Source organism: Pleurodeles waltl, chromosome 6 (genome assembly GCF_031143425.1).
Source record: "Pleurodeles waltl isolate 20211129_DDA chromosome 6, aPleWal1.hap1.20221129, whole genome shotgun sequence".
In the NCBI taxonomy this organism is placed as follows: Eukaryota; Metazoa; Chordata; class Amphibia; order Caudata; family Salamandridae; genus Pleurodeles; species Pleurodeles waltl.
The window spans coordinates 1,516,933,960-1,516,958,298 of NC_090445.1; the positions used below are offsets into that span (position 1 = coordinate 1,516,933,960).

The 24,339-nt window shown below is 48.7% G+C and overlaps 1 protein-coding gene across 1 annotated transcript in view; it reads right to left on the bottom strand.

Moving 5' to 3' along the window:
• Positions 1–24,339, bottom strand: part of LOC138301028 (ATPase family AAA domain-containing protein 3-A) — a 360,997-nt gene that overhangs the window by 209,984 nt on the left and 126,674 nt on the right. The window contains exon 10 of the mRNA XM_069241050.1: positions 3,232–3,357. Within this exon, the coding sequence (XP_069097151.1) occupies positions 3,232–3,357 (126 nt within the window). The remainder of the gene's footprint in view (positions 1–3,231; positions 3,358–24,339) is intronic.

Genomic DNA, 24,339 nt, shown 5'->3' on the forward strand with positions numbered 1-24,339 from the left:
AAAGATTACACACCTTGCTGAGAAGAGCTGAATGGCATGCAACTTTGGAGCCATGCTTAAAATCACACCACGTTGAATATGTATAAGTGGTCATTCCTATATTTGATATTCTTGTATACAACATGCAATTATTCAAAACTGCACGAAAGTTTCTTATCTAAACATGAACACCTTATAAACCTTCACCTTCACTTAACGTTCAATTTGTTCAAAGCTGCAGATGATAACTTTTTCACAGGCGCTTGTGGCCAGATATGTACGTATGGATAAACTTTAGCAAACAGACCTGAGGTTTCTTACAGATTTTTGGTGAGAAGCTTTCTTCTCAAATCAGAACCTACTTTCAAACGTCCCATGGAATCCGACATCAGGTGTGTTCAGCATTCAACTTGTTTAAGAAGCAGCAGATCTTGATCCAAATCTTCACTGGCACGCAAACCATGCACAGTATGACTTTCACAATGAACAGCCACACTTGGCTCCAGGGTGTACCATATTTCACTTATGTGCCCCAACATGTGTAATCACAGTCATTTTGCTAGAGCATGACTGTAGACCCTTTACAGACAACAGCCTTTTTAAAAATGATATAAAGGTTTATGGAGAAATTTGAATAAGACTGCCATGGATGTCATAATTGATGTAATATGAGGTGTCACCAGTGAGGTCATCTCATGTCATCCACAGAATATGCAGGATGGGGCTGTGGGGATATCCTTAGCACAGATTCAAATCCAACTCAAAAGGACTGTTGAACGGCATGCAACACTTGGGGCACACTTGCAAAGGAACATTTTATGGGAATCCAACTGATTGGGAAAATGGGGGAGTGGTTTGGGACAGCAAATGGTCAGGGAATGTGTATAACTTCGAAGATTCAAAACACTATGCAGTCGGGGTGCGCTCAAACACCTGTACTGGCTAGAAAATGCCTGAGCAAGGGAAACAGTAGGTCACCCAACTCACAGGGTCACTCACCTACGTGGTCTCTGAAAGGAGTACAAAGGACACCAGCATGCCAGTGATGAAGTCAATAAGGCTCACAAATACTCTTAGCACGGGAACCACTATTATGGGCCGGTGTTATAATCTTTTACCTTTAACACCAGTCACCATGCAAACATTCTAGGATTAAAAAATTACACATGTATCACGGACTTTAAAATCAAAAGCAAGAAGCAACAACTACGTGGAATTTAACAGCAAGGGCTGGTTGGCTGCATTCTCACCTGGGAATAGAGGTAATTCAGGCTGTGCTTCTTAGCTAAAATTCAGCAGTCAACAACCATTAGTCACCCCAGGACTTGTTATCTGGTGGAAGAGTCCAACCTGGGCTGGGACTGGGGGTATTCATTTAGACGTGTCCTCTGTTCCAACACAGCCTAAGGCTCTGCTGGAAATATCTGCAAGAATCCTGGAGCATCACCAGCGGGCTAGTCGATTGCAGACCCGAACAGCTGACAAACACAAGGTATGCTAGACGTACGGGGCACTGCAGTATGGCGCAGCTCTGCTAATAATATGAGGTAATTCGGTCCTATATGTGACTCTTTGCCAGTTTGCACCAAGGCTACAAAACAAACCACCTTCTGGTAGACCTGAAACTAAAACATATACAGACACTACCGCTGCACCAGTTGTATATTCATGCAATCTTCGTTTCCACCTGCAAAGTACTCCAAGATAGCAATCAGCTATGTATAGCACTTTTTATAAAAAAACAGAAATAAGTGAACTTGAAGAGTCAAAGGAACTAATACTGAATCTCAGATTGAAATGCTTTGGCAGGGCAGCACATAGGGTTGCTGCAGACCACGAGAGGTGCACTGGCAGAACTATGCAGTCCATTACTGCAGGATGCGGCTTAGAGAAAGAATGGTAGCAGATCTCAATGCACTATTACTGAATTTAAGACTAAGGAACAAGGTTAATGTCCATGCCTAGGCACGCAGCTTCATGAGGCAGTTCCGCATTTATGTTAAGATGATTTTTTAACTAGAGCTCACTGCATCAGGGCTCAAGTTAACGAGTGAGCTGCACCAGCAGAGCGATATAGTCCAAACATCGCTAGTATAGGGAGTGATGCTGCAGGTTTGGTTTCCAGGACTCTTTGTGACTTGCCAGTGCTACATTCCAGGACCTGGGTAACTAATGACGCTACTGATTCTGTTTGCGAATTGATATGCTTTGTTCTCCTCATCGCTTCCTCAGACAACGCGGTATCAATACACATTGCAAAGACGTAAGTAAAATCATAATACATTTAGCCCACAGGCCAATCAGCTATGAAGAACTATGGTAATGTCTAGCAGAAAACTGTACTCTGCACACCTTGTGCAAACTATATACACTGTTGATCAGTCTGAGATCTGAAGTGCCAGGTTTCCATTTCGATCACTTGCTGACACGCGCTTAGAGATAGTAGAAAGTTTAATTTGATGGCAACTAGCAAACAAATAGAGATGCAGGTACATTTGGCATTACATAGAATCATATTTTAGTTCACAGAATCGCTAGACTTAGCCGGGCCTTTTCTCAGCAAAAGTACTGCTGCGAGGCATTAGAAGCGGGTCTTCTGTCCGTGCTTCCCATATAACCATTTCCAGCAGCAAGGCTTTTCAGTTCACTGATGCAATTAACCCTCATAATGTATTCCACCTCCAGAACCAAGATTATGAGAGAGGTGGATTTCCCAGACTGAACCCCCATAAATCCATCTACTTTACTTGTTCAACCAGATAAGAGCAATGTAACCATCCGACATAACGTAGCCATTTGCAACCCTTTATTAAGAAACGTTATCACAGACTAGGGAACAACCAGAAGCAATGAAGACCTACAAATACTCAAGTCTCAATTATGTCAAGGAAAAGGCCTGAGTTAGGCAATTACCGAATGGCAGTGTCACAGTTAACAATGTTCGTACAACTATTTACCAAATAAAGGCTTCACTCAAACATATCTATCAATCACGGACCACTTTTGCCCTGTTTGGAGCTCGTTTATGTTTTGAAGTCCATAAAGTACTTTACAGTATTCACCAGATCGTCGAGGCTGTGCTCCATAATAATCTACAGCTCTGCAGAAGGTAGGTGGGAACTCCCCAAAACCACATAAATTACTTATGTACCTCCATGCACTTCTGTGCACTTCTGTGATTATAGACAGATGAGTCAGAAGTTCAAAATACTCAACTGTTCTGACAGATCGCACGATGCAAGATGATCTTACCTTAGCAAACAATGTCTTCCCTGTTCCAGGTGGTCCGTACATCAAGATGTTTCTGTACAGTCCTTTGTTCTTTTTTGTATTTCTGGTTGCGATTGCAATGTCTCTCACTCGCTCCTCCAGCTTGGGCTGCAAACGAATAACAGATCAAAAATCATAATATGGAAGAGCAAAGCCCTGGTGGTTGGACTCCCATATTATTATAAAAACAATTCTGAGCCTTTCCTGTCAACCCAGATATTTACTGATCTGGGACTGTATAAACCAATAAGTTTCACAAAATAAGCTCCCAATAGGTGTGAAAGCATATCATTAAAATCTGGCTGCATGGCCCATACCCCTTTTATGGGATGTGATTTGTAAAGTGGGAGGACGTATCGTAGCCCACTAACCCCTCTCTGTCTTTGGGGTTGAAGATAACTAAGATTACGACAAAAGGAACAGCAGCAGAATTGCAAACAAACTGTATAGTTTCTCAAGTAGCTCAGATTGGATTAAAAGGGACAGGCATATGGTACATGCCACCAAAGAGAAGGCGTTTAGCAATACCAGAAGTGAAGAGGATAGAAAAGGCCTTTGGGTGCAACCCTCTGTACTGGGATAAAGCAACCCCAATACTATAGGCAAGCAAAACAAATGTATGCAGTTGGAGCTAGAGAACCAAAGGTCTTCATTCAGCCCTCCACACCAGTGGGTCAGATGTGTTTTTCAAGGAGTCCCCTCACTTTAGAGACAATACCCATCTATATATTCAGAAAAGGATTGGACTTTGAAGAGAGTGAAAATGAGAAGAACAACAGATTGGTTTTTCATGAGGTTTATGCAAACTGACAAATATCTCAGGGATCGCCTGTAAAGTGATTGAGGAGACACAATGGTCGATCTGTTGTAGAACAAACAAGGCTCATGTTTGTAAGGTTGAACTAGGTACAGCATAACTCCAAGCCCAGCCAAGGATAATAAGTGAAAAGAAATAACACTTTTAATAAAAACCTTAATATTTTCATAAAGTACAGAATAAATTAAAATGTTGGAAATGTAAAGCCTCTGGTCTTGGTTAAAAGAAATTGAGAAAATTATTGAAGGGGAAAGGTCCCAAACTGCGGCTGATGTATCAGTTCTGAACATTGGAAACCCATGGATGCCTCACTATTAAGGGCTCACTTAACGAAGGGATCATTGTAGCTTTGGTATTGTAAGTGACAGTCAATTAGAACAAACAGTGTTTGGTCCCTCGGAAATCTCATTAAGTGGTGAAGAAGGTTGCAAGTGCTATTTGCATTCAAAGAGCAGACTTACCAAAGCGTTCTAATGGGCCCAGCTATCCACCTCACAAGTTAAGTTTCCCGAAGATTTGGGTCACTGCATGACCTCTGCAGAACTCTGAAAAGGAGAGCAGGGACGGAATGGATGGGGATGTGCCCCAAATGTATTGTAGCATTTGTATAGCGCTTGCTCCCTTTACTTGGGGGCGTTGAAGTACTTACCCACATTAATAGCAAGCTACGCTCTTTAAGGTGGGTGATTTTTGTTCTGAGCCTATATGAGAAGTGTTCCTAGGCTATACGTGATGCCAACAGAGGTGAGATTAATGTGTTATGGGTCGCAGAGCCTGGCGGTGTGATGGATAAGGGTATGAGATAAACGTGCAAATTGTAATTATAATAAGTACTAACCAATTTAAGCACAGGGGCAGTGGGATGCTGTGTGTACCTACATCAAAAAGAGAGAAGGCAAATAAGCCATACATCGACATGCGCAAGGCAGAGATGCTGCTTAATGGGTAAAATGGTACCAAAAGTGCAAGAATGGCAACTGGCTGTGGATGAGTAATCGAAGCTGGCAACCAAATCAGAAACTACACAATCTTTAAAAGGCCCAGATTCCACCCACTCCTGCTAGGCTAAAGGAAGACCAAATCTGAGCACGGGTTCACACTCTAAGCCCCTCTCAGGCTTTGAAAAGCAGCAAGTGGGGTGATCGCTCAGGATCAGGCTAGAAGGGCACCCAACCTGCAAGGGTAAGAGACAAAGCACTTGGTAGATTGCAGCCCTGACACAGTGTGATTCAGCTTGCCTTGTGTTACCCTGCTGTTCTCACCACTCCATGCACGCCCAATACTTTCAGTAGATCCCCGAGAGCCTTGCAGTTTCTAGTTATACGTAAAAGGTATCCTTCCGACCTTCAAGATTTTCCTTCCAGACCAACTTCTTTCATTATAAGTAGTGAATGACATTTACGGGTAGAAAGGAAGCAATGTAGTACCCCTCCCTTGTTTTCATACTGTGATTGAACTTCTTCCACTGCTTATGTGGCTAATATGAACTGATATTCCACTATTGGTGAAAGGAGTTTGGTAATTCATTATGGTTTGGATTGAAAAGGTGTTGGAATTGCCTTGCAACAAATGAGGTAGCCACATCTTATAACTTTCAATACCCAGCTGTCTGATTATGGACCTACACTATTCCAGGTGATATCATAACCCCCCTACAGGAGTGGGCAACTGGAAGAGGAATGTTGGAACATCACTGGTGATAACCAGAGAAATTCCTTACCCTGGAATGGGAAGTCTTCGGGGTAGTTGATTTCGTTTTTGGTAAAGCTGCTGGTGTTGATGTTACTGTTCGGTTTCTGTTGAGCTTGACAGGGTCATCTGGGATTTTGAACTCTGTGAAAAAACTGTGTTCTTTGGTTCTATATTGCTTGAGTAATGTGTCTTGATCCTCGAGGGCAACGACCTTCAGGGCTTCTGTTTTTCCACCTTTGTTCTGTAGGTATGGTATAACCCCCTTTAATGTGGCTGAAGCCGTAACATTTTCATCTACTACCCAAAGCAAATCTGAAATCAGTGGTAACACAGGTTTAGGAGCTACCCGGGGCAGAAAGGTCCTCAGTACTATGGACACCATTGGTGTCTACAAAGATATATTGAGTTTTTCTGCCCCTCTGGCTAGGCCCTCAAGGAAAGTCTGGATATCATCAATTGGCAACAAACTAGACTGAGATTATGCTGGAGATGTAGGAGTGCATGACGACATGTCCATGTCAGAACAAGGAGAAAGAGATTGGGGTTGATACAGCAACTCTAAAAGGCATAAAGAGCTAAAACGTACCCCCTTGACTGTTCTTAATGGAAAGCATTGCCGGGAAAGAGACAAGACAAACAACAGAATCCCAGATAACTCACCCTAAAGTGTATCAAGCTGGCATATGCAGCATGAAACCACAAATTTTTCTCAAAGGCAAACGTTTTTGTTGGGTGACACGTGGCTGCCAAGATGAAATCAACCTCCTACAGAAAAGGGTCAAAGGTGTTCATCTGTTGTCATTCAAATTCCATGCATGAAGGGGAAGACTACGAAGGCCAGGGTGCAGAAACCTGCCTTATGTCGAGACAGAAGGTCCTCCAGCGGGAGGGCAGCCTGACTGGGGGTCTGACACTCAAGCCCAGGAGTTCTGGATCCCATACTCTCTGTGCCCAATCCGGGAAGACTTGGGCCCAGTGGGTCCTTATCTTCAGAACGTGAGGCAGAAGGGGTATCAGCAGTAAGCTGTACCGGAGTTCCAAGTTCCGCCTGTGGCACAATGGGTACCTAGGCAAAAGGTGCCTTGGAAATCAGACACTGAGCATTCTAGGTGGTGGCTTACAGATCAAGCCAAGGTTCTCCCTATGCGTGTAAAAAACCTTGTGCCACCTTTGGGTGTAACTGCCATTTGTGATTTGCTAGGTGTCAGCAATTCAGCTCATCCACCCTGGCAGTCAAAGATTCAGCGAGGTGATTCATCATCATTACGATTTCTTGATGGTCCAGCCACATTTAGAGGCATAGCACCTCCTGGCACAGGATCCAGGGCCGCCACATAGCCCTAGTTGTTGTAATACCACATGGCAGTTGTGTTGCACGAAAGCACCTGCACCAGCAGCAGCAGCCTCAGTTTGATGGAAGGAAGGAAGGCTTTCAACACCAAGTGGATGGCCATCAATTCCAGGAGGTTGATTTGGAACTGGGACTCCACCAGAGACCAGAAGACTCGGATCGCCACCTCTCCCAGATAGTTGCTCCAAACAAAAGGGACACATCAGGTTAACACTATCAACTCTGGGTGGGGTAAGGAGAGGAGTCTGCTTCTGACTTAATTGCCGTCTAGTAACTACCACTGCAGATCTTTTGCAGTCTACTCCAAGATCTGGAAATGTTCAGAGAGGTCCTGTTGATGTTGGGCCCACTGAGGCTTCAGATTACACTACAGAGCAGACATATGCCACCTAGTGTGCTTGACCAGAAGGATGCAAGAGACCATCAGTCCCAGCAGCATCAGAGTATATCTCAATGAAATCCAGAACAGAGAATGAAAGATTTGTTTAGGAAAGAACCCTCATTCTTGGCATGGTTACTCCTTTTTGTGCCTGTTGTCAGTGTGTTTGACGGTGTTCACTGGAATCCTGCTAATCAGGACCCCAGTGATTATCCTCTCTCTCCCTTCTAACTTGGTTACTTACACCCAACATTTGACATACTGGTGCCCCCATGTAAGCCCCTAGTATATGATACCCAGGTACCCAGGGAAGGGGGGGGATGAGTCTTCTTTACATACCATAGCTTAAATGGTGACATTGTTGCTTGCGCTGGTCTCTTCCCCTCTACAGGAGTTTACATGTGCCCCATGTCTTCATGGACCATGGCAAAGGTGCTTCGAACCTGCCTCCATAGGTGATCATGCTGATGCCCCTATAACAGAAGGAAAATTCCCCCTTGGGCTGCAGCATGTATTATGCCATCCATCGGGAGCCCATGCAAAACGTATCTGAAGGCCTGCATTGCAGACCGCATGAAAGGCTGCATGCACCCTTTCCACTATAGGCCACTGCACCAGGTCACTGTCAGTCACCCCTATGGCAGGCCCTCCTAGCCCAGCGGGCAGGGTGCAAGTACCTATGTGTGAGGGCACTAGCAGAGGTGCCCCCACGGACTCCAGTTCCATTTTCCTGGATTTTGTGAGTGCAGGAACGCCATTTTATGCATGTACTGGACTTAGGTCACTACCTATATCCAGCTACATAATGTTAACTCCGAACCTAAGCATGTTTGGTATCATCATGTCGGACTTACACTCCAATACTGTTCTCCTACCAGCCTTCTGGGGGTTTACGGGCAGCCCAAGCTGCAGACACCCCTCAGACAGGTTTCTGCCCTCCTGCTCCTTGAACAGCTCCAGCCCAGGAAGGCAGAACAAAGGATTTCCTTTGGGAGAGGGGATAACACCCTCTCTCTTTGCAGAGGTGTTACATGGCTTGGGAGGGGTAGCCTCCACAAACCACTGGTATGCTTTGAAGGGACAATTTGGTGCCCTCTGTGCATAAATCAGTCTACACTGGTTCAGGGCCCTCCAGTCCCTGATCTGGCACAAAACTGGACAAAGGAAAGGGGAGTGACCACTCTTCTGTCCATCACCACCACAGGGGTGGTGCCCAGAGCTCCACCAGAGGGTCCCTGGGTTCTGCCATCTTGAATCCAAGGTTGGCAGGGACCTCTAGGAGCATCTGAGTGGTCAGGTCATGCAGGTGACGTCAGAGCCCCCTCCCGATAGGTGCGTACCTGGCTAGATGACCAATCCCCCTTCTCAGGGCTATTTAGGGCCTCTCTCTTGGATGGGTCTTCAGATTCGGCATGCAAGATTCCAGCAGGACTCCTCTGCAACCTCTGCTTTGACTTCTAGCCACTGGAACCGCGACTAGACCCTCCAGGATCCAACAATCTGCATCCACGACAAAGACTCTGCTTGCAACATTGTTTCCACAGCTCCTTCCAGCTTCTGCAACATTTCCCTGGCAATGCATCCACTGAGGGCAACAAGTCTTCAGTCTGCACGAGAAGGAGGAAGGAACCTCCCTTGGAGTGAAGGAGTCACTCCTTTGCATCCGCAGGCACCAACTGCAACGACTGCGTGGATCTCCTCTCATTCTGAGCTACATTGATCCTGCATCACAGGTGGTGGTCCAGAGTAGTCCTCTTGGTCCTCTCTGTCAGCTGTCCAACTTTGGTGGAAGTAAGCCTTTGCCTTCCCACGAAGGTTTCCAAGGTTTCCCACGAAGGTTTCCAAGGTTTCTGTGCATCTCCTCCAAGGGATCTTCAGGCTCCCTGTAGCCCCAGCACTTCTTCCTGCGACGCACAGCCCTCTGCGTGCTTCTGCTGCGGTGTAAGACCCTTCTCCAGTTGTGCTCCTCTGCGACTCCTGGTTCCTTGTCCAGTGGGTCTGAGCTGCCTCTTCTTCCTTGGACTTTCTGCCTTGCTGAGTGTCCCCCGTAAGACTCCCCCGTGGGTTGAGTCCTCCTAGACCTTGCTGGTCTCCAGCAGCTCCACTTTTGCTTCCTGTGACTTCTGCCTTTGCCAAGGCGCGTTGGTGGCTTTTCCACACCACTGACCGACTGCAATCATCCATCTGGTGTGGGACATTGACTGCATCCTCCGAAAACTCTTCACCTGCTTCACGGCTGCATTTCTGACCGTCTTTGTCCTGCAGTTGACCAACTTCTGCATCTACAGCTGGGTGGGTAGTAGCTCCTCCCCCCCGGACTCTTCTGTGACTTCTGGACTTGGTCCCCTTCTTCCACAGGTCTGCCTCTACAGGAATCCACTGCTGGTTTCTTGCAGTCTTGTCTGGGTGTTGCATTTTCTTCTTTTACTTCCTTTTGGGTGGTTTGGGGAAAATCTAGTAATTTACTCTTTTCCTCCTAGTTGCTAGGAGACACTGTGGTACTTACCTTTGGGGTTTCCTAGTACCCTCAGCTCTCCTCTACACATTCCACTTGCCTAGCTGGGTGTTCTGTGTTCGCATTCCATTTTTTTTTTTTAGCATGTGGTTTGGGCTCCCCCTAGACTCACTATTGTCTATTTGCTTGTGCACTGTTTTCTATCACTTTCTATGTCTATTACGGAGAACTGGTGTACATATTTAGTGTGTTTACTTGCCTCCTATTGGAGGGTTACCTCTCTGGTACTTTTCGGTATTGTGTCACTAACAAAGTACCTTTATTTTTGTAACACTGAGCGTTTTCTTTCATGTGTGTAAGAGCTGTGTGACTACAGTGGTATTGCATGAGCTTTGCATGTCTCAGAGATAAGCCTTGGCTGCTCATCCACAGCTACCTCTAGAAAGCCTGGCTTCTAAACACTGCCTACACTACACTAATAGGGGATACCTGGACCTGGTGTAAGTACCTCAGGTCCCACCACACACTAGGCCAGCTTCCTACAATCAGGATCATAGTTTGAATGTGCTAGACTCTTTCGCAGGAAAGGCAAGAAACCGAACTGTGACCAAAATAGCTCGGATGAAGGAGACCGTTTGAAAAGGAATCAGGTGTAACTTTAGTAAGTTGATAGTAAACCCAAAGATGAGAGAAGGTTTGCCGCAGTCTGGAGGTGGTTAATGACTGCCTGGAACAAAATAGTCTTCAACATTGAATCGTCAAGTTGGGGAAGACTGTGACCAGTGACCTCAGAAAGTGCGCCGCCACCACCGCCATCACTTTTCTGGATACCCGTGGGGCACCGATGACACCAAATGGGAGCACCACAAAAACTGCTTCTGTCCCACCACAAATCACAGTCCACGCTGATAGGCCTGCAGAATCGGTATATGGATAATGGAATCCTGCAGGTCTAATGCCACCATCCAGTCTCCCAGATTAACAGCTGGGTTAGTGTGAGCACCTGGAATTTTTTCTTTAGAGGGAGCAGATCTAAAAAGAGATGAAGACCTCTGTCCTTCTTAGGCACGAGAAAGCAGCAATAAGAACCATGACCAATGTCTGCACTGGTACACTGTATGTATCCTCTTTAGCCACAACAGCTTGCAATTCCTGTCATCACACGGACAGATGGCCCTCCGTCAGTTGATCTGAGGACAGTGTAAGGTCTGGCAGAGTGACACTGAAAAAACAAGGTATACCTTTGTTCCAGACTATCTGCAGGACATACTTGTCCAATCTGATGGTCTGCCAACCTGGCAAGAATCGTCCGATCCAACCTCCAGCCGGGAGCTGTGATCCACTAAGGGAATGCTAAAGGGGTTTTTCATAAGAGGTGGGCTGAATGCAGCGTCTTTAGCGGACTGAGTTGCTTGCTGACTCTGACCATAGAGGAGGCTGCCGCTGCAGCAATGAAACTGCCTTGCTGGAGTTGAAGTGGCTGGTGGTGTGGGGTACTGAAGCCACAAAAGGAACAGTAGGGCTGATGTAGGTAGCAAGGTGGGGCAGATAAGCCCAGGGAGCATGCCATAGCCCTGCTCTCCTTTAACTGCTCCAGAGTGGGATCTGCCTTGTGTCTAGACCAGAGAGATGGATGTTGGACCTGGCCCTTTTTGCAGGGTCACCACCAAACTTTTTGCCTTTTTCCTCCTAATTTTTCTGACCTGTTTTTGTTGACTTTAGGACTGTGGGCACTTTACCACTGCAGGTGTAAGAGCTCACTGTCTAAATGGTATTGGTGATTGGTTTATCCATGATTGCCCAGTCTGATTGACTAGTAACTCCCTAGTACAGTGCACCAGATGCCTAGGGCCTGTAAATCAAGTGCTACTCTGGGGCCTGAAGCACTGATTGTGCCACTCACATGAGCAACCCTGCAAACATGTCTCAAACCTGTCACTGCAGTGTCTGTGTATGCAGTTTTAATTGCCAGTTTGACCTGGCAAGTGCACCCACTTGCCAGCCCTAAACCTTTGCTTTTACTACATATAAAAGTCACCCCTAAGGTAGGCCCAAGGCAGCCCCATCGACAGGGTGCAGTGAATTTAAAAGGTAGGACACGTACTGGTGTGTTTTACATGTCCTGATAGTGAACTACTGTAAGGAAATGCCTCCTTGGCATGGTTACCCCCTGACTTTTTGCCTTTGCTGATGCCAAGTTATGATTTGAAAGTGTGCTGAGGCCTGCTAACTAGACCTCAGCACCAGTGTTCTTTCCCTAACCTGTACTTTTGTTTCCACAATTGGCACACCCTGGCATCCAGGTAAGTCCCTTGTAACTGGTACCCCTGGACCAAGGGCCCTGATGCCAGGGAAGGTCTGTAAGGGCTGCAGCATGTCTTATGCCACCCTGGGGACCCCTCACTCAGCACATACACACCGCTTGCCAGCTTGTGTGTGCTAGTGGGGATAAAAAGACTAAGTCGACATGGCACTCCCCTCAGGGTGCCATGCCAACATCACACTGCCTATAGGTATAGATAAGTCACCCCTCTAGCAGGCCTTACAGCCCTAAGGCAGGGTGCACTATACCATAGGTGAGGGCATAAGTGCATGAGCACTATGCCCCTACAGTGTCTAAGCAAAACCTTAGACATTGTAAGTGCAGGTTAGCCATAAGAGTATATGGTCTGGGAGTCTGTCATGCACGAACTCCACAGCACCATAATGGCTACACTGAAAACTGTGAAGTTTGGTATCAAACTTCTCAGCACAATAAATGCACACTGATGCCAGTGTACATTTTATTGTAACATACACCCCAGAGGGCACCTTAGAGGTGCCCCCTGAAACCTTAACCGACTACCCGTGTAGGCTGACTAGTTTTAGCAGCCTGCCACACACCAGACATGTTGCTGGCCACATGGGGAGAGTGCCTTTGTCACTCTGTGGCTAGTAACAAAGCCTGTACTGGGTGGAGGTGCTTCTCACCTCCCCCTGCAGAAACTGTAACACCTGCCGGTGAGCCTCAAAGGCTCACCCCCTTTGTTACAGCACCCCAGGGCACTCCAGCTAGTGGAGTTGCCTGCCCCCTCCGGCCACAGCCCCACTTTTGGCAGCAAGGCCGGAGGAGATAATGAAAAAAACAAGGAGGAGTCACTGGCCAGTTAGGACAGCCCCTAAGGTGCCCTGAGCTGAGGTGACTGACTTTTAGAAATCCTCCATCTTGCAGATGGAGGATTCCCCCAATAGGGATAGGGATGTGCCCCCCTCCCCTCAGGGAGGAGGCACAAAGAGGGTGTAGCCACCCTCAGGGCTGGTAGCCATTGGCTACAAACCCCCCAGACCTAAACACACCCCTAAATCGAGTATTTAGGGGCTCCCAGAACACAGCAAGATAGATTCCTGCAACCTAAGAAGAAGGACTGCTGAGCTGAAAACCTGCAGAGAAGACGGAGACACCAACTGCTTTGGCCCCAGCTCTACCGGCCTGTATTCCCACTTCTAAAGACACTGCTCCAGCGACGCGTTCCACAGGGTCCAGCAACCTCTGAAGCCTCAGAGGACTACCCTGCATCTAGAAGGACCAAGAACTCCCGAGGACAGCGGCTCTGTTCCACAATGACTGCAACTTTGCAACAAAGAAGCAATTTTGAAACAACACACGTTTCCCGCCGGAAGCGTGAGACTTTGCACTCTGCACCCGACGCCCCCGGCTCGAATTGTGGAGAACAAACACCACAGGGAGGACTCCCCGGCGACTACGAGACCGTGAGTAGCCAGAGTTGACCCCCCTGAGCCCCCACAGCGACGCCTGCAGAGGGAATCCCGAGGCTCCCCCTGACCGCGACTGCCTGCTTCAAAGACCCGACGCCTGGTAAAGACACTGCACCCGCAGCCCCCAGGACCTGAAGGATCCGACCTCCAGTGCAGGAGCCACCCCCAGGTGGCCCACTCCCTTGCCCAGGTGGTGGCTACCCCGAGGAGCCCCTCCCCCCTTGCCTTCCTGCATCGCTGAAGAGACCCCTTGGTCTTCCATTGAATCCTATTGCGAACCCGACGCCTGTTTGCACACTGCACCCGGTCGTCCCTGTGCTGCTGAGGGTGTACTTTCTGTGCTGACTTGTGTCCCCCCCGGTGCCCTACAAAACCCCCCTGGTCTGCCCTCCGAAGAAGCGGGTACTTACCTGCTGGCAGACTGGAACCGGGGCACCCCCTTCTCCATTGAAGCCTATGCGTTTTGGGCACCATTTTGACCTCTGCACCTGACCGGCCCTGAGCTGCTGGTGTGGTAACTTTGGGGTTGCTCTGAACCCCCAACGGTGGGCTACCTTGGACCCAACTTTGAACCCCGTAGGTGGTTTACTTACCTGCAAAAACTAACAAAAACTTACCTCCCCCAGGAACTGTTGAAAATTGCACTGTGTCTAGTTTTAAAATAGCTATATGTCATTTGTGTGAAAACTGTACATGCTATTTTGCTAATTCAAAGTTCCTAAAGTTCCTAAGTGAAATACCTTTCATTTGAAGTATTACTTGTAAATCGTGAACCTGTGGTTCTTAAAATAAAGTAAGAAAATATATTTTTCTATACAAAAACCTATTGGCCTGGAATTGTCTCTGAGCGTGTGTTCCTCATTTATTGCCTGTGTGTGTACAACAAATGCTTAACACTACCCTCTGATAAGCCTACTGCTCGACCACACTACCACAAAATAGAGCATTAGAATTATCTCTTTTTGCCACTATCTTACCTCTAAGGGGAACCCTTGGACTCTGTGTATGCTATTTCTTACTTTGAAATAGTGCATACAGAGCCAACTTCCTACAACTACTGCTAACATGGTGATTGCCTTGAAATATCTTTTAAGTGTAATTTCCCATTAGCAGCAGATAGAGCTATGGAGGTTGGAGTCTCTGAACTCACAATTTAAAAACACATCTTTTGATGAAGTTGGGTTTTAAATGTTAAGTTTGAAAATACAACTTTTAAAAAGTGTGCATTTTCTTGCTTAACCATTCTGTGCCTCTGCCTGGCAGTGGAATACACATCTGTGTCAAGATGGCAGTTGGGCTGTTTGTGAATTCACTCTAGACAGTTACACAAAGGGAGCTGAGGTGTGCCCTGCATATCTGGATGGGTCTTCCTGGGCTAGAGTGGTGGGAGGAGCTGAAAATTGCACCCGATTCAGTCTGTGCCTGTCCTTACACAAAGCAGTCTCCAAACTCCTTGAGTGTATCTGAGGCTAGGGTAGGAAAGGCAGGGAATTGTGCACTACAAAGACTTTTCTGTGAAGTTTGCCTACTTCAAAGGCAGAAAGGAGTATAAGTATTGGACCTCTGAGACCACAACTTTAGAACACTTCTGGACTGAGGACATTCTGCCAGGAAGAAGACTTGGATGCTGCAGGAGGGACTGCCACTCTGCCTGTTGTGCTGTGCTGTGCTGGCCTGCTGCTTCTGTCCAGTGAGTAAAATGATTTAACTTTGCTTTCTACATCTTGCTTTCAAAGGCTCTCCAAGGGCTTGAACTAAGCTTCCCCATAATAGAAGTCTCTGCGACATCAATGACTTCTCCTGCCAGCACCTGGGCTCTCTTGCTGAGACTCATGATTCGCCAAGAGGGTCCTAATCCAGCTCCTGGGCCCTTGGGAGTGAGTTGGTGAGAAACCAAGTGCATTGACTCCAAAGCAACTTCCGAACTGGCACCATTGTCCGACTTTGCGCCACTGACTACACCAGAGCTATGGTCCTTGCTAAGTGCAACAACAGTGACGATGCCACAAGCCTGACATCACTGCACCTTTAAAATGCTGCCACAGCATGAGTTCTGTGTCCCCGATGTCTGAGACACCGGACTCCGAAGCCGCACCTGTGGCCTTGTGGGGTGATCGCGACACGGCGGAGTCGACGCGTCGCATTTTGACCTGCTGGATTAATCAACCTAGCCGGATCGTAAAAAACGGATGCCTCGCCACAGAGGCCACATCACCTCCCCTGAAACTGTATGGAACCAAGGCCCCACCTCCCCTGCCTCGCGGGAAGGAACTGACGCCGCAGCTTCCCGGTAGCAGTAAGGAACTGACACCGCAGCAGATCAAGCAATGCCTCACCTCCCCAACTCTGCGCAACGTTTGTTTCATCGTTTTCCAAAAGGTACTGTGCCTGGGGTCCATGCGACTCCATGACTGGCCCGCACTCCTTTGCAAGTGGTGTCGGATTGTTGGGAATGATTCGGTCAACAATGCTGTGATAGAAACACAATAGCTCCAACTTGGGCTGAGTGGGTGGGTGGGGCGGGCGGAGGGGTGATGGTGGTGGTAGTATACTTCACACGTTGCCTCTTTAAGTATCCAATGCGTTGGAGCATGGCCTTGCTGAACTCTTCAATCTGCCTCAGTGTTGCAGAAAGCCCCAGAAACCCAGGTTGTGCCAGGACAAGTTACAGGCTAGGCCCAGACATCAATTAACTTTGGGAGCAGGATCTAGAGGTCTGCTGACACCCATGCCTCTTCTCAATAGCATGCGAGTGGCAAGAAGGGATGAGTCCCACTTGGATATTTTTTCTTTTTTTTTTTTCTTTGACTTACGAGAAGAGTTGGAGCCCAACGACAACCAACCTCAGAAACGGTTCCTGAAACTTCTAGACCAGGAAGGTACTGGGACCAGTACCAACCATTTGACACAGACCGGGATTTTTGTGGAATCTTTCAGTACTTCGTGACAGAGTTTCGCCTCTTGGTCTTTTATGGCATTTGGATTCATCGACACTCAGTCACTGTAGGGCTTGGAATCGTGGCCCGACCCCAGGCACCACACACAAACTGGGTGAGGATCTGTCACAGACACTTGTTTGTGACAGCCCTTACAGCGTTTGAATCCTGACACCCTGGGAAGTGACATTTCCTATGCACACTGAAAATGTTTTGGTTGAAAATGGATCTAAAAGAGACAAGAGATAGCTCTGGATCTGCATCTGGTGGTGCAGAAATAAACAATCGACGTCAGCACGTAGGAGTAGCACCTGTACAGGCCATGCATGTCATTTCTGGAATGACATCAGTGGGGAACCGTAAGGCACCACTTACTTGTATGTAGAGGTACTGCTCATAACTTTCCAGATCTAGTCTGATGCCTGAGAAATATTCAAAGGTTGAAGAATCTGCGGTTATAGGTCTCTATCAGAACCTGGGTTTTACAACATTTGCCTTTAGTAGCTTATTACAGTTGTCCATGTTCAACCTCAAATTTCCAACATGGGATAATGAGACAGTGGACTGTCCTCTCTCATCAAGAGCCTCTCCAGGTGGAAGTTATCCTCCTATTCTACAGTGGGAATTTTAACCTGGTGGAGCTGTGCAGCCTTCTAGAGCAGCACATGGTAGATAGTGGTTGTTGGACCTGGCTTTTTGACAGGGACATCCCCAAACTTTTTGCCTCCTTCCTCCTATTTTTTCTGACCTGTTGTTGTTGGCTTTTGACCTCTGGGCACTTTACCACTGCTAACCAGTGCTAAAGTGCATATGCTCTCTGGGTAAATTGTACTACTGATTGGTTTATCCATGATTGACTATTTAATTTACTTGTAAGTCCCTGGTAGAGTGCACTACATGTGCCTAGGGCAGGTAGATTAAATGCTACTAGTGGGCCTGCAGCACTGGTTGTGCCACCCACCTCAGTAGCCCCTTAACCCTGTCTCAGGCCTGCCATTGCAAGGCCTGTGTGTGCAGTTTCACTGCCACTTCGACTTGGCATTTAAAAGTACTTGCCAAGCCTAGAACTCCCCTTTTTTACTACATATAAGTCATCCCTAATGTGTGCCCTAGGTAACCCCTAGAGCAGGGTGCGGTGTAGGTAAAAGGCAGGACATGTACCTGTGTAGTTATATGTCCTGGTAGTGTGAAACTCCTAAATTCGTTTTTACACTACTGTGAGGCCTGCTCCTTTCATAGGCTAACATTGGGGCTGCCCTCATACACTGTTGAAGTGGCAGCTGCTGATCTGAAAGGAGCAGGAAGGTCATATTTAGTATGGCCAGAATGGTAATACAAAATCCTGCTGACTGGTGAAGTCGGATTTAATATTACTATTCTAGAAATGCCACTTTTAGAAAGTGAGCATTTCTTTGCACTAAAATCTTGTTGTGCCCTTCAATCCACGTCTGGCTAGGTTTAGTTGACAGCTCCTTGTGCATTCACTCAGACACACCCCAAACACAGGGTACTCAGCCTCACTTGCATACATCTGCATTTTGAATGGGTCTTCCTGGGCTGGGAGGGTGGAGGGCCTGCCCTCACACAAAGGACTGCCACACCCCCTACTGGGACTCTGGCAGACAGGATTGAGCTGAAAGGGAACTTGGTGCCTTTCTTAGAGACTCTTTGAAGTCACCCCCACTTCAAAGGCACAACTTAGTATAAAACAGGGCCTCTGCCCTACCTCATCAGACACTTGCTGGAGAAGAAACCTGAACCAGAAACTACATCCTGCCAAGAAGAACTGCCTGGCTGCTCAAAGGACTCACCTGTCTGCTTTCTACAAAGGACTGCTGTCTTGCTGTTGCCCTGCTGCCTTGCTGAACTCTTGTCTGGCTGTGAAAGTGCTCTCCAAGGGCTTGGATAGAGCTTGCCTCCTGTTCCTTGAAGTCTCAGGACCAAAAAGACTTCTTCCTTTCACTTGGACGCTCCGTGCGCCGAAAATTTCGACGCACAGCTTGTTTCGCGGCGAGAAAAAACGCCGCACACCGACGCTGATCGACGCGACGTCCTCGGGACGATCGAGACTTCGACGCACAACCTCGCAAGGACAAAGCCGCCCGACTTTCCAGGAGAAATCGACGCGACGCCTACCGTGAGTGCGAAACTTTGACGCACGGCCTCGCAAGGACAACGCCGCCCGACTTCCAAGGAGAAATCGACGCGACGCCTGCCGTGAGACCAAAATTTCAACGCACGGCCTCGCAAGGACAACGCCGCCCGACTTCCAAGGAGAAATCGACGCGACGCCTACCGTGAGATCGAAACTTCGACGCGCAGCCCCGCAGAACGACGCGCAGCCGGAAAATAAGCAGGAGAATCCACGCACAGGCTCGGGACATCTGGTAATCCCCGCGATCCACAAAAAGAGACTGTCTGCGCGCCGGAAAACGACGCCCGACTTCCCCGCGTGGAAAAGAACGACGCAAGTCTGTGTGTGCTGAGAGGAAATCGACGCACACACCCCTTTTTCCACGCATCTCTTCTCCTGTGGCCCTCTGAGGAGATTCCCCACCAGAAACCAGGTACTCTGTGCTTGAAAGACACTTTATTGCTTTTTAAAGACTTAGACACTTAATGTCACTTTTCAGTGATATCTTTACAAATTCGTATTGCAACTTTGATCGTTTTGACCTACAATTACCCAGATAAATATTCTATATTTTTCTAAACACTGTGTGGTGTATTTTTGTGGTGTTATACTATGGTGTTGTATGATTTATTGCACAAATGCTTTACACATTGCCTTCTAAGTTAAGCCTGACTGCTCGTGCCAAGCTACCGGAGGGTGAGCACAGGCTGATTTTGGATTGTGTGTGACTTACCCTGACTAGAGTGAGGGTTCTTGCTTGGACAGAGGGCAACCTGACTGCCAACCAAAAACCCCATTTCTAACATTGGTGATCAGCGGTGAGGATAGGACTTGTGTTTGTGCAGTGACATACAGTAGCTAAGTATTTCACTACCTACCCACAGTTAAAGGTCAACTTGATTTTTCATCTTTTTTGGCTCTTGGTTCTCTGATGTCCTCCTGGATATACTATTGATATTTTGGACTTTGGATTTTGTTTTTTGCTGATAAGATCTTATCAAAATGGGATTGTGTACCTACTCATTCTTTGTTCGTACTGACCACCTCACTAAGGCTGACCTAAGGAAGCTTTGCAGACAATGGGGCCTTCCTGTAGCAAGGAGATCTACTAAAGCGGAGATGCTCCATCACTACATAGTCTGGGGGGAGGAAAGATGGGCAGAGAGAGAGGCAGCAAGAAACCAAATGACTAAGTACCCCTCAGATGAGGAGGAGGACTACGCACATGAGGAGGAAGACTACTCAGATGAGGAGGAAGACTACTCAGATGAGGAGGAAGACTACTCAGAGTTGGACAGTGACCCAGAAATAGATGAATGGCTCTGAAGTCAAAGGCGACAGGAGCAACAATTAGAGGAGTATCTTGCAGAGGTTGAGGCAAAAAGACTCTTAGCCCTGGAAGAAGAAAAGATTGCAGCTCAAGAGCTGAGCTGTAAAGAGCTGAAACTGGAGGCCGGAAGGGCTGAGTCCAGTTCAGATGGTGGCAGCAAAAATCTTGCATCTAGTACTGCTGAAGAAGGGCACAAGCCCAGAGATGTGGTGCCCAACTTGAAGAAGGGAGTTGACACACCCCAGACAGTTCAAGGGTATGAGGTAGTTCCCGTTATGCACAGGGTCCCTGAGAAGGATTGGGGAACTGGCACAGGGAGTCATATTCCTACTGGGGGAGGGACACTTTACTGACTCTAGCAGAGAGTGACAGAGAAAAGGGTTCCCCCCTGGTGGACGTCCTAGATATAGAGTGTAGAGACATCCCAGAAGAGTTTGGGTTGAGTGTCAGGGACAGACAGATACTGTCTCACCAGTCTCAGGAGGGTGAGGTAGAGTGCTTTTCCAAGGTTGAGTTACTGGGTGGTTGGGTGAAGGGTACTGTGGTTAATACATGTGAAGGGCAGAGTGATGTAATTGCTGGAGAGCATATGTCTGGTCCTTATTTTCCAGAGCTACGCCAACACCAGGTGGAGTGTGAGTTCTCTGACCCCAGGGAACTTACAATGGAGGCAGACTTCTGGGTGAGTACCAGAGAGTCTGAAGAGGCATTTGGGGGTGCTCCTGAAGGGAGTGGTCTAGGTGGTTCCCAACCGAGTGTGGTGGGAGAGGATTGTAGTGTCCCAGGTAGGTCCCAGGTCCTAGAGGGTTCCATGAGGGAACACCAGGAGGGAAGCCTAGCCTGTACCGTAGGGCCACCTTTTGAGGGAAGCCCCGCAGTGTCAGAAGAACTTGGGGGGGTGACTGTAGCCAGCATCCCAACAGTTCTGGTGTCTGGCAGTACCCCTCCTAGTGAGGGGGTGCAGAAGTCCAGACATAGGGTTGAGAGGGGGTTGCAGACCCCAGTGGAGGACCTTGAGAGTCAGGGGACAGCTCTGAGAGCAGAGCCCCCCAGGAATGACCCAGGTGAAACCGTTTCTGGTTTGGGGGAAACCCAGACTCTGCCGGATGGGCAGAGGTCGGGAGACCTGCGCCAACCAGACTCTTGTGTGGCCCTTGGGGACGGTGTGTCCCTTGTGGGGGGTGAGAGTGCCCCCCAGGAAGTCCTGGCATGCCAGGCAAAGATTCAACCTCAGGGTGGTGACTCTGGGTTGGATACCCAGGTTCAGAGGTTAAACTCTGACCTGGTGGGAGGTAGATGTGCCTCCCAAGAAGTCCTGCTGTGCCAGGCAATTGTCCAACCTCAGGGTGTTGACTCTGGATTGGATGACCAGGTTCAGAGGTTAAACTCTGACCTGGTGGGGGGTAGGTGTGCCCCCCAGAAAGTCCTGGCGTGCCAGGCAATTGCCCAACCTCAGGGTGGTGACCCTGGGTTGGGGAACCAGGCTCAGAGGTTAAACTCTGACCTGGTGGGAGGTAGGTGTGCCTCCCTGGAAGTCCTGGCCTGCCAGGCAATGGTTCAACCTCAGGGTGGTGACTCTGGGTTGGCTAACCAGGTTCAGGGGATAAGCTCTGACCTGTTGGGGGGTAGGCGTGCCCCCCAGAAAGTCCTGGTGTACCAGGCAGTGGTCCAACCTCAGAGTGCTGACTCTGGGTTGGATAACCGGGTTCAGAGGTTAAACTCTGACCTGGTGGGGGGTAGGTGTGCCCCCCAGAAAGTCCTGGCGTGCCAGGCAATTGTTCAACCTCAGAGTGCTGACTCTGGATTGGATACCCAGGTTCAGAGGTTAAACTCTGACCTGGTGGGAGGTAGGTGTGCCTCCCAGAAAGTCCTGGGGTGCCAGGCAATTGCCCAACCTCAGGGTGGTGACTCTGGGTTGGCTAACCAGGTTCAGAGGTCAAACTCTGACCTGGTGGGGGGTAGGTGTGCCCCCCAGAAAGTCCTGGTATACCAGGCAATGGTTCAACCGCAGGGTGGTGACCCTGGGTTGGAGAACCAGGCTCAGAGGTTAAACTCTGACCTGGTGGGAGGTAGGTGTGCCTCCCTGAAAGTCCTGGCCTGCCAGGCAATGGTTCAACCTCAGGGTGGTGACTCTGGGTTGGATATCCAGGTTCAGAGGTTAACCTCTGACCTGGTGGGGGGTAGGTGTGCCCCCCAGAAAGTCCCGGCGTGCCAGGCAATTGCTCAACCTCAGGGTGGTGACTCTGGGTTGGATACCCAGGTTCAGAGGTTAAACTCTGACCTGGTGGGAGGTAGGTGTGCCTCCCAAGAAGCCCTGCTGTGCCAGGCAATTGGCCAACCTCAGGGTGGTGACTCTGAGTTGAATGGGCAGGTGCAGAGGTTAAACTCTGACCTGGTGGGGGGTAGGTGTGCCTCCCAGGAAGTCCTGGTTTGCCAGGCAGTGATCCAGTCTGAGGGTACAGACCCTGGGCTGGAAGACCAGGTTCAGGGTGTCCCTCTGGACCTGGAGGGAGGGGCTACTGATAACAGTGCCCCTACCATGTTGTCTTCTGAGGAGGCCACTCCTAGTTGGAGGGTGTTGGACCCCAGAAGGGAGGGCAGGGGGAGGGAAGCCTCACCCCGGGCCCTAGTCCAACCTGAAGGTACAGACCCCAGGTTGGAGGGCCAGTTGCAGGTTAACAGCCCTGCACTGGTGGAGGAATGGTACAGGGTGACTTCTATAAGCACCCTGACCATGTTGGACTCTGGGGGTACCGCTCCAGGAGGGAGGGTACAGAGCCCCAGAGGGGAGGACCAGGTTCAGGCTGTCATCCCTGACCTGGTGGAAGGGAGAGTGGTTAAAGGGTGCCCAGCACCTGGGGCTACCGCCCCCCACTCTCCACAGCCACAGTGGTGGGAGAGCTTTGAGAGGCCTGGGGCCTGGCTCTCATCTCTGACAGCTGTCAGTAACCACTGTGGCTTGCTGTCCGGGTGGACAGAGTTATCCCTGGGGAGGGGACAAGTGTCACACCCCGGGGGTAGAGTGGGCAACACCACTGTGTTGGTCATGGTGGTACTATCCTGCTCCTGGGATACATCTGTGAGCAAAGTAAGATTAGGTGCTGCACAGATGGGATCCGCAGGTAAGGAGAAAGGTTCCCCATGGGTTGGCTTAGTGGGCCCTGAGAGTATGGACAGAGTGATCCAATTGGAGTCAGGAAGGCGAAGAACTGGAACTGTTGTGGGCCTGGGTCCTTGTTCTGTCGCCTCAAACAGGGAAGTACATCAGGATAGTGATTGTTCTCCCCTGGCTTTAGGCTGGTAGGGGGTCATGTTGGACCTGGCTTTTTGACAGGGACATCCCCAAACTTTTTGCCTCCTTCCTCCTATTTTTTCTGACCTGTTGTTGTTGGCTTTTGACCTCTGGGCACTTTACCACTGCTAACCAGTGCTAAAGTGCATATGCTCTCTGGGTAAATTGTACTACTGATTGGTTTATCCAGGATTGACTATTTAATTTACTTGTAAGTCCCTGGTAGAGTGCACTACATGTGCCTAGGGCAGGTAGATTAAATGCTACTAGTGGGCCTGCAGCACTGGTTGTGCCACCCACCTCAGTAGCCCCTTAACCCTGTCTCAGGCCTGCCATTGCAAGGCCTGTGTGTGCAGTTTCACTGCCACTTCGACTTGGCATTTAAAAGTACTTGCCAAGCCTAGAACTCCCCTTTTTACTACATATAAGTCATCCCTAATGTGTGCCCTAGGTAACCCCTAGAGCAGGGTGCGGTGTAGGTAAAAGGCAGGACATGTACCTGTGTAGTTATATGTCCTGGTAGTGTGAAACTCCTAAATTCGTTTTTACACTACTGTGAGGCCTGCTCCTTTCATAGGCTAACATTGGGGCTGCCCTCATACACTGTTGAAGTGGCAGCTGCTGATCTGAAAGGAGCAGGAAGGTCATATTTAGTATGGCCAGAATGGTAATACAAAATCCTGCTGACTGGTGAAGTCGGATTTAATATTACTATTCTAGAAATGCCACTTTTAGAAAGTGAGCATTTCTTTGCACTAAAATCTTGTTGTGCCCTTCAATCCACGTCTGGCTAGGTTTAGTTGACAGCTCCTTGTGCATTCACTCAGACACACCCCAAACACAGGGTACTCAGGCTTACTTGCATACATCTGCATTTTGAATGGGTCTTCCTGGGCTGGGAGGGTGGAGGGCCTGCCCTCACACAAAGGACTGCCACACCCCCTACTG